The 17,259-nt window shown below is 52.0% G+C and overlaps 2 protein-coding genes across 2 annotated transcripts in view; both read right to left on the reverse strand.

Annotated features, from left to right (window-relative positions):
- Nucleotides 1-1,559: 1,559 nt before the first annotated feature.
- ZC3HAV1L (ZC3HAV1 like) lies at nucleotides 1,560-9,150 on the reverse strand. The gene is made up of 4 exons (XM_075558720.1): nucleotides 8,766-9,150; nucleotides 7,211-7,346; nucleotides 5,584-5,842; nucleotides 1,560-5,137 (listed from the first exon to the last, which is right to left on the reverse strand). The coding sequence occupies exons 1-4, from the start codon at nucleotides 9,143-9,145 to the stop codon at nucleotides 4,995-4,997; spliced, it is 918 nt and encodes a 305-aa protein (XP_075414835.1). The 5' UTR covers nucleotides 9,146-9,150; the 3' UTR covers nucleotides 1,560-4,994.
- Nucleotides 9,151-10,595: 1,445 nt separating this feature from the next.
- The window catches only part of ZC3HAV1 (zinc finger CCCH-type containing, antiviral 1), a 60,007-nt gene continuing 53,343 nt past the window's right edge, over nucleotides 10,596-17,259 (reverse strand). Inside the window, exon 13 of the mRNA XM_075558721.1 lies at nucleotides 10,596-16,003. Coding sequence (XP_075414836.1) covers nucleotides 15,723-16,003 — 281 coding nt within the window. The 3' untranslated portion in view covers nucleotides 10,596-15,722. The remainder of the gene's footprint in view (nucleotides 16,004-17,259) is intronic.

Genomic DNA, 17,259 nt, shown 5'->3' on the forward strand with positions numbered 1-17,259 from the left:
TGAAGACTGAAACCCAACCCACTGCCTCAGTCACAGAGACTCGCCAGAAAAACACAGTGGTTGCCGATGTCAACTCGCGGCAACCCCATAGGACAGGGCAGAACTGCCGAGACGGCAACTCTGTACAGGACTAGACAGTCTTTCTCCAGTGGAGTGGCTGGTGCCTTTGAACTGCTGACCTTGATGATCGCAGCCCCACTCCTAAGTGCCATGCCTCCAGGTCTCCCATGTGACCCTGAAAGACAGAGTTCAACTGGCCCTTAGGGCGTCATCAGCCATCGCCTTTTTAATTGCAGACAGCCTCATTTTTCCCCTAAGGAGCAGTTAGTGGCCTCGAACCACCTTGAAAGCACTCCAATGTGTAGAAGCAGCCCATCACTAAAGGACACGGACTGCGTACACTGCCTGACCTCACTTCTATGAGTTGAGCCAGCACGTGGAAACCAGCGATGTATAGCGTTGTTTGGGGAGGAGCAAAGGGGGAAGAAGGGAGGTTCTGCTTGGGGTACTGAACTTATTCAGAGGTGGTGGGACGAGTTGGGAAAGGACTGTGGTGTGTGGAAACACGATTGAGAGGACAAGCTTCCTCATGGGTCCTCACCACACAGTCAGCATCTTACCTGGAAGGAAGGAGAGGACGTAGGTGGTCCGGTCAGAGAAGCAAGGATGGGCCATGACCCACTATGTCACCAGGACTCTGGTCAGCTCTACCGAGAGATGTGGGGAAGAATCCCTGGCAGCAAGTAAGCATTGGGCTGCTAACCAGTCGGTGATTCAAACCTACTATTGGCTGCACAGAAGACAGTTCCCTGAAGATTTACAGCCTCATAAACTCTTAATGGGTGGTTTGACCATGGAAGTGTATGATATGTGACTATTATATCAAGACTACTTCAAAAAACGACCTAACAGCCTGTGACTATCGTGGGTGCAGGAAGAGCTTTGGCTTAGGGGGCATTGGGCTCATTTTCATGCTGAGAGGACAATTTGGAGAGGGGTGATAATCATGGTTGTACAACATGCAGAGTACAGCCAATGGCACTGAATTGTACATGTAGAAGTTGTTAGATTGATGAATGTTTCGTGTATATTTTTGCCAAAAAATATATTAAAAATATATGAATAACAATGAGTATGGGGAAAAAAAGAAACTGTTTTATAACTGGGTGTAAAGATTGTACAACTCTTCTCGATATGGTCAAGCTATTGAATCAGATGATAGATATGTGGGCAGTGTCAATAAAACTTTAAAAAAAAAAGAACGAACAAAGGGAACTTTATGGGCAGTTCTGTCCTTCACTGTGAGTTGGAATCGACTTGATGGCAAAGGGTTTTTGTTTTGGTTTAGAGCTATTAATACTTCCCCATATTCTCCAAAGTTTCCACAATGTTATATTGTTATATTTCAAAAAAACTATTTTGGAAGATATTCTAATAAGTAACGTGGAGAGCAATTAAAGGATATAATAAGACATTATATTTAACCTCTCAAAGGAGCATGAATCATAAAACAGACCCTGTCCACATGCGGCAGTAAAAGTACAAAGAAAATGGGCGCATCCACAGAGCAGAAACGAATTTTATTCATGGATACATACAAGGGTAAATTTAAAATAAAAGTTACAAAATGAGAGACACATTAAAAAGAATAAATGTCATAATCAAGAGTGAATGGAAGAGCATTTTTTCATATAACTGAAACCATTAATATAAAGTGTCAAATGAGAGGATTTGGGTAATAAAAATCATATGATTATATCAAAAGATACTAATTTCTACTAAAAGCTTCTGGGATACGATCTCCCTCCATATTAAAAAAATGGTTAAAGCCAACAAATAACTTCATATTTAATGAGGAAATAGCAGCTATCTTTTTCATCACTATATTTCATATGAAAATAAGAGCTACATTGAAAAATACAAACTTGTTATAGCTATGATTTTATTCTTAGAGGAAAATCAAGTCTGTCGTCTAAAAGTGCCACAGCGGAGACAACTCACCTAAAGAGAGATCCCTGAGGGCTTCAGAAAGTTCACGGGAAAAATCCCATTCTCGTCTCAACCCATTTTCCACCAACTCCATGAAGCCCCTCACTTTGAAAATAATAGCATTCTAGTCCCCCACTGAGAAGCAATCCATCTCTAAAAACACCTACCAAAAATTAATATGGGACATATAAGACCTAAACCAAAACAAAGGCACATCATAGTGAAAGAAATGAGGAAGCACCCCAGTAATGGGGAGATTTAATTCTTTGGCGGACAGAACTGGTAGCGCATGTGACAAGCGGCTGGATTTACAGATACCCATAGCGACGGCAGTGAGTGAGAGCGAAGTAGATCTCTATGAGGTATTCTAGTTATGTTAGCACCAGATTAGGAGGGACGCCTTGGGGCAGAATCTGGACTTGAGCTGGCTGGCAACCAGCATGGGAAGGTGCCCAGTAGCACAGTGGCTTAAGCGCTTGGCCGCTAATCAAAAGTCAGCGGTTCCAACCCACCAGTTGCTCCTCGGAAGATGAGGCTGTGGGCTTCCAGGACGATGAGGAAGTGCCATGGGCCAGTTCCCCTGTCCTTGAGGGTCATTATGAGTCAGAAGAGACCCAGCAGCAGAGATTTGGTTAAACAAAAATACTCCTGGTAAAATGATAAAATGTCAATCATCATCATAAAATAGATAAAACTCATTTTAAAAAGATAGCACCAGGGTGAAGTCGGAGCTAGGAGAAAAAGAATAAAATGTGCAGACATAAAGGCTTTCATGGTGGCGCTGTGGGTTAGGTGTTGGGCTACCAACTGCAAGGTGTGCGGTTCAAACGCACCAGACCCTCTGAGGCGAAGCCAAGGCTGTCTGCTCCATAAAATGTCCTCGCCTCAGTAACCAGGACACTCAGGTGGAACAGACTCAATGGTTGTGGGAGGTTTTGGGGAGGGGGAGAGTTGACAACAAAAGGAACAGGTAACCTGAGCTGCGTGAGATTTAGGAGAAAACAGCACTTTCTCACACACCGCTTCATCAAAGATCGCATTACTTGATAAAATTTTCTCTGAATAAATTCAACTTTCTCAGGAACTCAGGACCCTGGGCCTCTCTCACATGTCATATTCCTCAAATGTGACGGAAGGAGAATTGGGGGGGGGGGGGGTTCTTGTAATGCGTTTACTCAATGGCCTTGGGGAGTGTTCTGACAGTGAGCCGGTGATGAGAAACACAAAGGTGAGGTAACCAGGATGAGGTAACTGTGGGTGAGGTCGGCCCAGAGCAAAACTGGGCACGAGCGCCTGGATGCACCGCAGGGCAGGCAGTGGGTGGTTGGCGAGTCGAGAGGAAACAAGAAGGAGGAGAAGTCACAGGACATCAGATGTCGGCTCCCAAGGAGCCCTAGTGACTGACAGTTAAGCGCCTGGCTGTTAGCGAGATGCCAGCAGCTCAACAGGGCACCACAGAGGTAGTCGTCCGGCTCGCAAAGAGCTCCAGCCCTGGAAACCTGGCATCCAACCCTGTCCTCGCTGGTCTCTGCAAGTCCAAACCAACTCCACTACCACGTCTGCTGGTCCCTCGTGAGCCACGGAAAGAGGAGTGTGTGGGTCACGCCAATCCAAGCGACAGCAGCTGGGCTTTGGTGGACTGTCCACAGGAGAAAGAGCAGACAGACTGAGGTAGTAACATCTGTGACAGGCCGCTCAGTCTATGCCGGCTGAGAATACGGGCCACACAGTTGGACCCCAAGGGTAGGAAATGGTTGGCTTCCTTGTAGGGCAATGAGAGAGCCTAATTAGGGGCCAGGAGCCCAGGTGGTGCAATGGGATAAGCAGTGGAGTGCTCACTACAAGCTAGCGGTTCCAATCCACTCCGCTCCGAGGGAGACGGGTGAAGTTCTTTGCTTCTGTAAAGAAACCCTGGGACAGTTTGACCCTGCCTTCCGTGGTCACTGTGTGTCAAGCTAGCCAAGGCCATCTCACACCAGGAAAGGGTCCCAGGAAGGAGAAAAACTCACTGCCACTGAGTGGATGCCAACTCACAGCGACTGTACACAACAAGGTAGAATTGCCCCTGTGGGTCTCTGAGACTATAACTCTTTACAGAAGTAGAAAGCCCCATTTTTCTCCCGGGGAGTGGCAGGTGGGTTTGAACTGCTGACCTTGGGGTTAGCAGTCCGACGCATCACCACTATGCTGCCACAGCAATGAGAAACACATGTAAAAAGATGGTGTCATCCAAGCGCCTGTAGGCTAAGGAAAAGCAGTTAGAAATTCAATATTGCCACAGACCGTGTAGAGTCCACACAGCTGGGTTCAAGGGGCCGATGCTCTGTTACCATGACAACCATGCAGAGGAGAGGCCAAGACGGTATTGGCAGGCCACAGAGCAACGTGCATAGAAACCCGGCCCTGGGCTGCAAGAGATGTCCCCTCCCCCACCCCTGGGCTTGCCCTAATGACAAAGCTCATCTGTACCCAGGGTCCTGGCTCTACCCACTCATCCTTACCCTGCCCCCACCCCCAACCAAACATCATCGCTAATTCTCACACTCACCTGTGAAGAAGGAATTCTCAGGGTCAAGTCCAAAGCAAACCCACTGCTCTTGAGCTGTAATGGACTCGTGAGACCCTGTAGGACACAGCAAAAACTGCCCCCTAGGGTTTCCAAGGCTGTCTTACTGACATGTTGAGCTACCAACCCCAAGGTCAGCAGTTCGAAACCACCAGCTCTACTCCCATAAAGAGTTATAATCTTGGAAATCCACAGGGGCAGGTCCACCCTGACCTGTAGGGCCACTGTGAGTCAGAATCAACTCAACGGCAGTGAGTTTGGTTTGGAAATCATTACTGTAAGCAGACGGCTACCTATGCCAACCTTATGGTGATCAGCCGAGCGCTTTGCCCCCTTGCCACCAGGACCAACGTTGGGAAAAGATGAAATGGTAACAATCCCAGCTCAAAAGAAGCCTGGTCTTCAGACGCCTTCCAAACTGGGCCAGCGCCGTCTTATCTCAGCGACGCCCTTTCAGGTTCACTGGACCCCGCTCCTTGGCTGCAGGGGTAGAGACCAGGGGGCTGGCCTGGGCAGGCCCAGCTCCACGCGTGCCTTGTCTCCCAGGGCCCTGGGTAGGCGCAGCAGCAGAAATGGAACTGGCTGCAAAGAAGAGAGAGCCATGAGGTTCACTGCTGATACCCACTTCTCACGGGGGTGGGGGTGGGGGGAGGAACACACACACATCGATTGGTCCAGCACAGTCTGGAGACCATCTTCCAGGTAAGTAAATAAAATGCAGCTGCAGCAATCAGAAAGTCACCATCTCATGGTTAGGAGAAATCCACTACACAAGCCTAGCTGGAGGCAAGGAGAGTCCCTAGACATGCTAGTAGGAAGAAAGGCCTGGCTAGCTACTTCTAAACACCAGCCAATGAAAAGGCCCTGGGAGTACAATTCTACTCTGCCACACCTGGGGTCTCCACGAACGGGAGTCACTGGTTGGCCTGTGATGCTGGCTGGCCTAAGCTTTCCAAGGGACAAAGTGGCATCTGCAAAGAGCATGTGCTCGCCCCTCCCCTCTGCGTGGCTGGCAGGGAGCTGCCCACCTGCATCCTCCAGGGTATTGTGTAATACCGCGTGCTTGTACGAGGCGATGATCTGGAAGTTGACGATACTCGGAAGGTTCAGGCCCTGGTCCTCGATCACCTCCAGCGACGTGGCGTCGACCAGTTGGTGGGATCGTTTGCAGCTCTTCTGCTTGCACTGCCCCCGGATGAAGGCTCTGCACACGTGGACCTTGTGGCACTTGTCCTTGAGCTGACAGTAGCCGTAGAGGGCTTCCCCTCTGTTATAGAGCAGGCAGACCTGGCACGGAAGTGAGGCACACTCAATTGTAAGCTCCCCCTCCACATAAACTCTACCAGCGCCTGCCACCCGGGCACCACTGGACACCGAGAAGCATCTTCTGATCAGAGGCTGGAGCGCTGGTGGCATGGTGGGCTAAGCTCTGGACCACTTGCTGGTCACACGAGCTGCTCCGAGGCAGAAACAGGAGGCTGTCTGCTCCTGGAAGATGGATGGTCTCCGAAACCCTAAGGAGCAGTTCTACTCTGTCCTACAGGGTCGCCATGAGGCACAGTGGACTGGATGGCAGTGGGTTTGGTGGAATTGTTGAGCGGTATGAACAGTTAACGTGTGCATCTGCTAACCAGAAGGTTGGCAGTGTGAGTCCACTCAGGTGCCTTTGAAGAAAGGCTTGGCAATGTGCTTCTGAAAGGGCCACAGCCTTGTGAGCCTTATAAAGCAGGTCTAATCTAGCCAGGAGTCCAAACCAATTCAGTGGCCATGGTTCTCCCCACCCCGCCCAGGCTACCTGTATATCTTTAGTATAGAAGGCAACTTGGTAAAAGCACTTGCTGGCTAACAGAAAGGTTGGTGGTTCAAACCCACGAGCGGCTCTGAGGGAGAAATATGAGGCTGTCTGCTCCCATAAAGATGTGCAGCTCCAGAAAGCCACAGGGGCAGTTCTACTCTGTCCGCTAGGATCAGAATCAAGCAGTGGGTGTGGTTTGGATCAACGGCTGCTACAGCCACTGAGCAGAGAAGGCTGGTGGCGGGCAGGCAAACCAGGGCTGACAGGGCCCTGTCCCTTGCCTTCACTGCATGAATGCTGGGGGGCTGTCAGGGAGGTCCAAGCACTGGCGGACCACCACAAGCGGGGGGGGCATGGTTCCACACAGGAAGCCTGCCCTACCCCAATCTCCCCTGGGTCCAGGCAAGGCCAGTCTTGCTCCTACCTGGTGCGTTCTCCCCTCCAGCCTGTGCCTTGGCTTCCAGAAGAGCCCCACCCCCACCCAGCTCACCATGTCCTAAGGAAGTGTGAAATTGAAGGGAAGCAGTGTTAGTAATACCAGGACAGGCCAGGGAACCGAGCCTGGCCCAGGCAAACCAGAACCCACTGATGGGGAACTTTATCATGATGGATTGCGCTGCCAGGTGCCAACCGGAGCACCGCTCAGAAGTCTTCTCTCTCTCTCTCTCTCTCACACACACACACACACACACACACACACACAAAATGCTTCGTGTTCAAAGCAGTCAGCTCTGTTCATCCCTGCCCGCCCTCCCCAAGGCCAGTACTGTGCTGCAGTCCAGCCACACACCTTGGGCTGTCCTCTGGGGACCACTCAGGATGGCCCTCACCTACCCAGGGGGGCCTCTGATGAGACTCACCTCCGGGAAAAGGCTGGGGTCGTTTTGCATGAGCAGGATCTGAAGCTGAGCTTCGTTGAGGCCGAAGAGCCCGTGGTTTTTCAGGACTTGGATGTTGCCAGGCGTGTGGATGTCATGGGAGAGCGTGCAGGTGGACCTGGGAGGAGACATAGCCCTTCCTGAGGCAGCCACGTGAGGAAGGGCCTGGGTGCTCTCCAACACACAGTGAGTCTACCTATATCTACTTCAGCCTCTGGAGAACACCTGGGAGGCCCCAAAGGCACCCTGGTGGCGCAGTGTGTTAAACATTGGGTGGCTAACCAAAAAGGTCAGTAGTTACAACCCACCAGACACTCCAACGGAGAAGGATGTGCCCATCTTACAGCCTCAGCCACCCTCTATGGGGGTTGCTCTGAGCTGGAATAGACACAAAGGCAGTGGGCTGGCGCATGGGGGCCGGAGCACTTCCTGTTGCAGGATGTGGCTGAGCCCTCGCCTGAGTGCCTCCAGCCACTAACATGGCAGAGCCTGGGCGCCACGATTGCTGTTTCACCTCCCCGGAGATGCCTCCGAAGAAAGGCCTGGAAATCTGCTTCTGAAAGGGCACAGCCTTGAAAAGCCCATGGAGCCCAGCTGCTCTGTAGCCTGCAGCGCACACACTCACAGCCGGGCTCCATCCTGACTCAGAGCGCCCCCATCGGACAGGGGGGAACTGGCTCTGTGGGTTCCCGAGACTAACTCTTCACTGGGGGCGAAAGCCTCAGCTTTCTCCCGGTGAGCAGCTTGTAGGTTTGATCCTCCCACCTCATCACTCACTCCACCACCAGGGCCCTCATAAACTCAGCTCAAACTCACTGCCAACAAGTGGATTTCAACTCATCGTGAGCCAATAGGGCAAGGGAGAAACAACTGCCCTCCTGAGTTTCCCAGACCGAAATCCCTTACCGGAGTAGAAAGCCTCATCTTTCTCCCTACCGCCGACTGGTGGTTTCCAACAAATGACCCTGTGTTTAGCAGCCCAATGCTTAACCAGTGCTCCACCAGCAACAAAGGAATTGGATTGAAGCCCCGCCCCTTGGCTTTCAGCGCCCCGCCCCTCCCGCCCACCTACCTTGACCTCAGATGGACACAATTGAGCTGCCCTTGGCCTCAGCGCCAACAGCTACCTCTCCCACGGCTGCCACTCCGCTCCCGGGTCACCAGAACAAAGGAAGTCGCAGGGCTGGAGCCAGAGGGCACCTCCAACCCAGCTCTGGATCCCCGCCCTCACTTCTCCAGCCCGTCGGGGTCCCACTAGCTGGGGCTTTTAAATCTGCAGCCGCAGGCCAGCTGTGGACAAGACTGTGTTTGGGGGAATGCGCAGTTTCTGAGACCAGGCCCCCGGCTGTCCGCAGGGCCCCAAATACCCCCCAAATGTCCCCGGAGTTAAGGGGCGCAGTCTCACTCCCGATCCACTCAGCCGTGCTCTAGGGACCCCGGGACAGGAAGTAGGGGTACGCGATCCAGACGAGGCCGGCCCTCCTTCCGCCGCGCAGGGCGCGCAGGAGTGGTGGCCCCGGGGGCCCCGCTCGCTCACCAGCAGTCGCGGTGCGGGCACTTGCCCGCCATGTGGCGGCGGCAGAGGTGCAGCTGGTCGCAGGCCCGGCACTCGGAGCGCTGGTAGCGGGCGCAGAGGCGGGCCGCGGACACGGCCACCACCCTGCAGGCCACGCCCCCGCCGTCGCCGCGCTGGCCATCGTGGCGCCCGGGCTCGGCCGTGTCCCGCGGCGGGAGGCCCTCGGGCTCGGGCTCGGCCACGTCCTGCAGCAGGAAGCGCTCGGGCCCCGCCGCCCGCAGCACCGCGCGCAGCCGCGCCTCCGACAGCTCCACGTGCACGCGCAGGTCCCGCAGGAACATGCGGCCGCCGTGCGCGCACAGCACCTTGGTGAGGAAGGAGCAGAGCGTGGGCTCCGCCATGCCGCCGCCAGTCTCAGCCCGCGCTGCTGCAGGCTCCTCCCCACACGGCGCCGCCCGGCCCGCCCGCCGGGCCACTGGGCGAGTGGGGGTCCGGCGCAGGGCGGAGACAGAGAGAGGCCACCACTACCGTCACCCCAGACAGCAGGGATAATGAAGGACTCATGCACGGGGTCTACTGAACCACACCCCTGACAGCAGAAACAGTGGAGCACCCCATATATATAGGGCCAGAGAGCTCCATCCCTACCCAGTTAGGTGGGGACGTGGGGGATGATGGCTACCCAGGGTCCCCCAACCCTGAGTCTAGAGCCAGGGTTCCTCCCAGGCCACCCAGCCAAGAGCACGTACTTGGCAAGGGACCGAGTAGGATGAACGCCCGGCTTGAGGGGTTCTGATGGTGTGAATCTACTCAGCTGAGACCCTGATGTGGGTACGCAGCCTCCAGAACTAAAGCCACTCACCCGTGGTATGCGTGTCACAGCAGCACCCACCAGGCCCTGCTGAGGCTGTGGCTCCCTGGCCAGGCAGCCTTGGGGCAGAAAAACCCCAAACTAAGGAAGTAGGAAATCATAAGACACAGAGAACTGCCTCACGGGGATTCCAAGGTGGTCACCATTACAGAAGCAGAGCGCTGCATCCTTCTCCGATGAAAGAGTGGCTTTTGAAAAGGCAGACCCTGGGGGTGGCAGCCCGGTGCTTCAGCCACTGTGCACCAGGCCCCACCAGGATGGACAACACACTCACACTTACCGTGGTAAAGTCAATTTTGACTCAAGGCCACCCTAGAGGGCAGGGTAGAACTGATCATGTGGGTTTCCAAGACCATAACCTTTAACTTAAGTAGAAAGCCTCATCTTTCTCCTGTGGAGAGGCTGGTGGTTTTGACCTTCCAATTTAACGGGCAACCACTAGGGCTCCTTGAATGGACCACACATCCTCTGTCCCCAACTGGGAATCATCATGGTTGAGACATCATGCTTGGTCACATTTTTGAAAACTCAACTGCCATTGAGTCGATCCTTCCAACCCTGTAGGACAGGATTACACTGTCCCTGTGGATTCTGGAGGCTGTAACTCTTTATGGGAGTAGAAAAGCCTCTTCTTTCTCCTGTGCAGTGGCTGGTGGTTTTGAACTGCTGGCCTTGCGGTTAGCAGCTCAACTCATAACCCACTACGCCACCCAGGGCATCAGTGAAAAAAATGAGGAAGACCAGCAGAGATGGATGGCCAGTGGCTGGAGCAATGGGCTCAAACACAGTGCCAATTGCAAGGAAGGCACAAGACTGTGCTGTGTTTCCTTCTGCCGGACATAGAGTCACTGTAGGTTGGAACCAATCCAAAGCATTTCACAACACACACACACACACACCACTCAACAAACGGGTGCCTGTGGTTGGTCATCTTGTTGGGAGACACTTAGACAAATCATGGGAGAATAACAAAATTGGAGTGAAATTCTTTTTATTATGCAATGTCAAATTAAGCTTGGGCAAGAACAAGAAGAAATTAAAGCACTGAAAGTAATTGAGCCGAATCCACTCAACAGAATTTGTCAGACAGACATGGCTGATAATCCCAAGAGATCGAAACTCTGCCCTCCTGGGCTTCCATTCTAAAGCAGACAAAGCTGTTTCAGGTAAAGGCTACAAAGGCACAGAGCAAGGCACAGAGTATTGTCAAAAACCTGAAACTTGAAAGGGTGGAGAGGACGGGGAGGGAGGGGGGAAATGAAGAGCTGATACCAAGGGCTCAAGTGGAAAACAAATGTTTTGAGAATGATGATGGCAACAATTGTACTAATGTGCTTCACACAATGGATGGATGGATTATTGTACGAGCCCCTAATAAAAAGATTTAAAAAGATAACAAAAACCCCAAGCTTGAGAGGCAGCTAACCTAGAGGAGAGTAAATGGAAGTAAAACCAAAAACTATCAAGCAGATGACTGTAGACTTGGATCCTTGGCATGTGGTGAGGCAACAATGACAGCGCTCTGCAGGCTCTTTAGCCATTTCTGGAAGTAGATGGCCAGGCCTTTCTTCTTAGGTACACCTGGATGAACTCCAACCTTCTCATTAGATCAGCATGTTAACCCATTGTCTGCAATGCTCAGGGACTCCCAGTGGAAGTAAGAGCTGAGCTAAGGATGCTAAAGGGTCTCTGGACCAGGTAACCGATCACTGCATGATGCTGTTCACCAAGAGCACACCCACAGGGCCGCTGTGAGCTGGAATCAATGAGAGGGCAACTGCTTAAGGGGCTGGACATTAACTAGATCAGTGGTTCTCAAGCAGCAGTCCTTTGGAAATTGATGGGTGAGAGGGAGGTGGGGGCGTGTGCCTAGCCAGGGCGTCAGATGTGCTTCCATGTGTGGGCTGGTCCCATGCTTGGAAGACTTATTCTGTAGCCTGTTCGTCTGTCTATTGTCTGTCAGGATATCTACGTAGGGCCTACAGCTCTTCTGAGAACACAGAATTCCTCACTATCGTCTGGAAGGTGCTTTTGGCCTATTGTCACTATTTCATTTACATTAACTTCGCTCTCTCCCTGACCTTCTGCAGGTAAGGTCCGTGGTGTGATGACGTGCCCCGATTACTGCTTTGTGCCACCCGTACCCCTCACCTTTCCATTTCCTGTATTTCTTTACAGGGTAGCCTCGTTTCGACGTTTGGATGCAACCTCATCATAGAAACTCCACGTAAACTCCTGGCTACTTCCTGCTGTGATAGGGCACGGTCAGACGTATCCACGGCATTTACGGATGGGAACGTAACTCACTGCCATTACACATTCCTTTACTCTACTTCTTTACTGCCATCGTCCTTGGGCACCAAGTAGATTTTTAAAATCCATGTATCTAAATAACTGCCAATGGATTAACTCAGGGGAGGACAGGGATGTTACGAAATATCACGCGCTCCCCCCACCAAATAAGAGAGGAGAGGAAGGGAAGTCGATTGGTAGATCTGACAGGAGAGGTGGGCGTGAGGTGCTGCTGGCATTTGCTGTGAAAGAACCGGTATCACTTGCTGGACAGCCCGCAACAGGCTGGGCGTCTCGAACAGTAAAGACTGAAGGTGTGGCCCGGGTGGGCTTGGAATGTCCCCCTGGACATTCTTGTATGGCCCATGCTCGTCTGCAAGAACGAGGCTGTTCCCGAGGGCTCCACTTGCATGAGCGTTTTCACGCATATTATCTCTGTTTCATGTAAGGCTGCTCTGTCCATGTAGCCTATAAAAGTATTATCACGTACAAATAAAGTATAGTTTCACTGGTTTCTCAGTCTAAACATCCCATCGTTTCGATTTTCCCACATTGCCCACAGTGGGGCTCTGATTTCCAGCCGTCTTGGGAGCCTGCTCGGCCCAAGGAATAGTGATCTGAACTGTGGGGATCCACTTGCATGTGGGGGGGGGGGTGTTCTTTTCCTCTGTGGCTACTGCAGCGATCCTGGTGTTGGGAGATCCTGCACAAAACACTATGTGCTGATTGCAGTCTTCAAGGAAAAGGCCGTCTATCTAGCGGGGAGGCAGGGGCAGGCACGGGCAGGTGAGCCACTCGTGCAGAGGTGGTTCAAGGGCCACTGTACCCATCTCTTCATGACAGGTAATTCTAAGCACCTTGCTTCGTCACCCCATAAAGCTCCCCGGTCCAGGAACATGAATCTGAGTTCATTGTTCAGATATGTGTAGCTAGAGTATATTCCCTAGGAATTATATTTCAGATAATACAGGGGACATTACCAAGGTTTCGTCCTTAAAAAAAGAAAAATGAGGGGGCAGAGGTGGGGAGAGGCAGGACTGCTAGTTGAGAATCACTGAGTTGGAAGAGAGAGGAGCCCAGAAAAATCAAGCTGGGGCAGGGACGAGGAGAAACTCATGCAGAGCCCTGACCATGATTGTAAACCTCACTCTTGGGGCGATAAAAAGGACTAGCCTTTCTACTAAATAGTGAACAGCTCCAAAGGGGAGAGGGAGGTGTGTAAGTGGCAAAGCTGGACTTGAGGGTGGCATTTCAGGGGTGAGGCTGGACTGGGGGGGGGGCGGGCGAGGGACACGCACCTGGGTTTCTGCTCGAGCAGATGGGATTCCATTCACCAACAGACAGAACCCCAGAGGAGGCTGGGGCTAACTGACGGGAGGCAGGAGAAGAGGTTGGATGGACACAGAAGCTGCAGCCATGAGCTCAGGCATGGGATGAGCCTGCTAAGGAAGGACCAAGCAGTGTCTCCTTCTTTGTGCACAGAGGGGTCGCTATGGGTCGGAGGTGCTCGACGGCACTTAACAACCACCACGACAGACGAAGAGGTTTGGAAACCAGTCTGGCCTGAGCCGATTCGTGGCAAGCCCACATGTGTGAACAGCTGGACTCCTATTGGCTGGTTTTGAGGCAGCCGACCACGCCTCTCTTCTGAGGTGCCTCTGGGTAGATTAAAACCAGCAACCATTCAGCTGGTAGCTGAGCAAGTAAGCTGTGCCACCCAGAGTGAGGCTGGGAGCTACGCATGTAGAGACATGCGTAGGAAATTGTACAGAGCTGGACGCAAGGCATGCAGAGCAGCAGGACAGCTGGGCGACCGATAGGGAATGTTAAAAAGGGTAAAGCTTATTGTTCTACGGAATAAAACATTGGTCCAAGTTCAAGAACCTGTCTGCGATCCCACACCGTCAATTATATACAGAAAGGGGGCCCCTTGCAGGCTGTTTGGAGGGGGCGGATGCTCTCTGGCCTAACTTGTGCTCATCAAGAAATAATCCCTGCTGACAGGAATCGAGTTACTGGTGCTCAGTTTCCTGCTTTTCTGGAGACACCTGGAGATACGGCAGTGGGCTCTCCCAACACCCAGCCACTCCGTGAAAGCCTGATCCGAAAGCGTTCCTCTCTCTGTAGTCATAGTAAGTAGAAGATTAATATCTGCATTGTCATAATTGTGCAAAGACTAAAGGGCAGCGAACTCTAGCTGGTTGCTCCTCGCTGCGTCCTGCTTGGCAGCCTTGTATTGAGACTGAAAGAGCCAACCGGGAAGGAGTCTGCTGCCAATAAACATAACGTCAAGATACGTAAGTGTGTGCCCAGTGCCGTGGTGTGTCTATAATCGCGTTTATGTCCCCTGGCTGGGCTGCGCAGGCCATATGGGGCAGTTCCCCACCGCCTCCTGGGCAAGGCTGGGAGGGCTCACGCACCACTTCCAACAGGACACGTAGCATGTCCTCCAATGCGCTTGCATCGTGTTTAAACCTAAGCAAACCAACACATACAGTCCAGGGAGAAGGGCTGCTGTAGCAATAGGCCGTCCCTAGGTGGCAAACGAGATACGCTCCTAAGTGGGCCTTTAAGTCGAGTGGGTAAGTAAACCCAATGGGAGGGACACGGTCTCACGTCAGAGAAAGAACAGGCCCGGGGCCCACTCTAAGCAAAGGTGCTTGTGATCAAAGATCGGTTGCAGGCCAGCCTTGCTCCAATCGCTCAAGAGAGGGAGAGCTACTGGTTCTAAGGGCAAATACGAGTGGCCCGTCTCATCAACAAACAAGGTAAGCACGGGCGAGGCTTGTGCTTTCTTTGAGCTATAATGAACAACTGCCCATGTTTGCACCAAATCAAAGATCCAGGTCTGGCCGAAGCCCATGGCACCTTCCCACAGAAGCCAAGCCTCTTTTCAAATGGACAGCTCCAGACAGGGACAGCGGGTCAGGTCAACACGGGATTTACTCCCTTGCCTGCAAAACTACTAGTCACTACAGGCAGCTTCACGTGTCTTTGATGGGGTGACAAACATGAGACACTGTTCACCACAGACTGGGTAAGTAAGCACAAGTGAGGCCGTGCTTACCTTGCCCGCAGGGTAAATCACTCCTGCCCAGGGACTCTGCAGAGAAAACTGAGACATGAGGCTTGCCCACATGCATCCGAAGCAGGTGGTGCCCCAGCTTCGTAGGCCTGAGAATCACCTGGACTCTTTTAAAACCCACTGTTGCCCAGCGGGTGTTTGGCTGGGCATCAGGATTAAGAGATTAGCAGGTACTAGGGGTTGAATGTATCCCACCAAAAAGGTATGTTGGCGTCCTAACCCCAGTACCTCGGATTAAGACCCCGCTTGGAGATGGGGTCTTTGCAGATGTTATCGGTTAGGTTAGCATGGGGTCACACTGGAGCAGAGTGGGCCCTAATCCTATAGAGGCTGGTGTCCTCATTAAAGAAGAAAAGATACACAGAGACTGGGGAAAGAGCAAAGATGTCAGGTGACACCCCAGCCACAAGACAAAGAATTCCTGGCGCCACCAAGAGCCGGGAGTGAGGCAGGGAAGAGATTCCCTGGAGTCCTGAGAAGAACCAACAGCCTCATCTTTGACTCGGCCCCTGGGAAATGTGGACTTGTGCTGTATCGAGCCACTCAGACGGTGGTACTAGGTGCCCAAAGCACCACCTAATGGATACACTGGGTGGTGCAGATAGGCAGCCAGGTTTGGACAGAAGACATTAGGACAGAGGCAAGACATGTCCGAGGATACAGATTATCCAGGACACCTGGTTCAAGAAGGGAAGGGGAGCGCGTCCACAAAGCCGCTGTCGTCATCCACCTAACTGATCACACAGGCTTTGTCTGTCTCGGAATAATCGATCACATACTGTGGGTAGACCTGATCTTTCTGAAAGATGACGAAAACGGAGGGATTCAACCTTGTGTCCACACAGCTGTCGTACAGAGTTGATTCATAGCCTCTGGGAGGCGGTCGCGTGTACACTACGTTTCCTTCAACGTAGTCACCAACTAGGACCCGGGACACAAGCATCACTATGTTCTGGTGGTCAATAAGGCAGTTCTTGTGGGAGACGATGGCTTCTTTGGTGAAGTAATTTCCTAGGGGTGATCAGAGGAAAGGGAAAAAAAGAAATCAAGCATTATTATGAAAACACACCTCTAGTTCCTGAGACTTTCTACCCACTGTGCGACAGGTGATGGGTGTTTACTAAAGATATGTCAACATGACCTGCTGGCTGTTAGGTGCCAACGTGGACCAATCCCCATCCAACCACCCCCACCAAGGTTTGCTATGCTCATGGAAGCGGTTGTCGTGAAAACAAACCACTCATTCCATGAGCTAAATCTGCTGCACACGAGCTCTTTCAAGTGTGGAAGGACAATGATATGACTTTGAGGACCAAGGAGAGCCGGACGCAGGCCATGGAGTTGCCAATTGCCTCCTTGGTGAGCGAAAGTTGGACACTGGATAAGGAAGACTGGAGAAGAATCTATGCATTTGAATTATGGTGCACAGATAAAAAACAAAAAACTGAAAACATGCAAGACTTTGTCTCACATACATCAGGAGAGACCAGCATCCAGAGAAAGATAAATTGGAGGAGCCGCTAATACAGAGGAAGATCCTGGACAAGAGGGAGGGACTTAGAGGCTGCCACAATGGACTCCAACATCACCGTCGTGAGGGTGGCGCAGGACCAGGAGGTGCTGAGTTCTGCTTTCCATGGACAGGGACTCACTGGACGGCATCGGACAATTAATACCAAGCTGAAGGGGAGCAGACGAGCCCACCTTTCCTCCTCCAGGGCAGCTGGAGGTTTCAAACTGCTGAACTTTCCGTTAGCAGCACTTAGCTATCGCTCCACCAGGGCTCCTCCTCACGGTGCCCCGAGTGATTCTTTCGAACCTTTCTGTGCACAGGGTTCCTCATGATCTAAAAGTAGGGTGTCCCTATAAAACTCTTCATAGGCTGAAATGGTGTAAAGCGAAGAACCAATCCCTACCAAGTGATTTATATGGGGAAAACGTTTGGTGGGATCTTCAGGAACATTTGGCTTCCATGGGATTCCAGTATTCTGGTTTGGTCGTTTCCACCTTCTGTTTGGGTCCCAATGTGGTCCCAATATGGACCTCTTCCAATCAGTTGGCCAAGGTTACGGCCTTCCACATTTCTCAAAATAGTCGATGGACCGACATTTTGAGAGAACTCTCACCTGACCTACAGACTGGAAAAGTGCCAGACCCACAATCTTGTGAGACAATTTTTGAAAGTAAATCAATCTCTTTGTTGATTGGTGATTTAATTTATATACAAATTTATTATGACAATTGAACCTTGAACCGCTTAGGTCTGA

This window comes from Tenrec ecaudatus, chromosome 9 (assembly GCF_050624435.1).
Source record: "Tenrec ecaudatus isolate mTenEca1 chromosome 9, mTenEca1.hap1, whole genome shotgun sequence".
NCBI classification, from domain to species: Eukaryota; Metazoa; Chordata; class Mammalia; order Afrosoricida; family Tenrecidae; genus Tenrec; species Tenrec ecaudatus.

Bases quoted from the DNA above. Each gene is read 5' to 3' on its own strand.
- ZC3HAV1L (XM_075558720.1), bottom strand. From the start codon at position 9,145: ATGGCGGAGCCCACGCTCTGCTCCTTCCTCACCAAGGTGCTGTGCGCG. The intron at 7,347-8,765 runs GTGAGCGAGCGG...GTCTCCTCCCAG, and splicing joins TGCCCGCACCGCGACTGCTG to GTCCACCTGCACGCTCTCCC. The intron at 5,843-7,210 runs GTGAGTCTCATC...CTTCCGTGCCAG, and splicing joins ACCCCAGCCTTTTCCCGGAG to GTCTGCCTGCTCTATAACAG.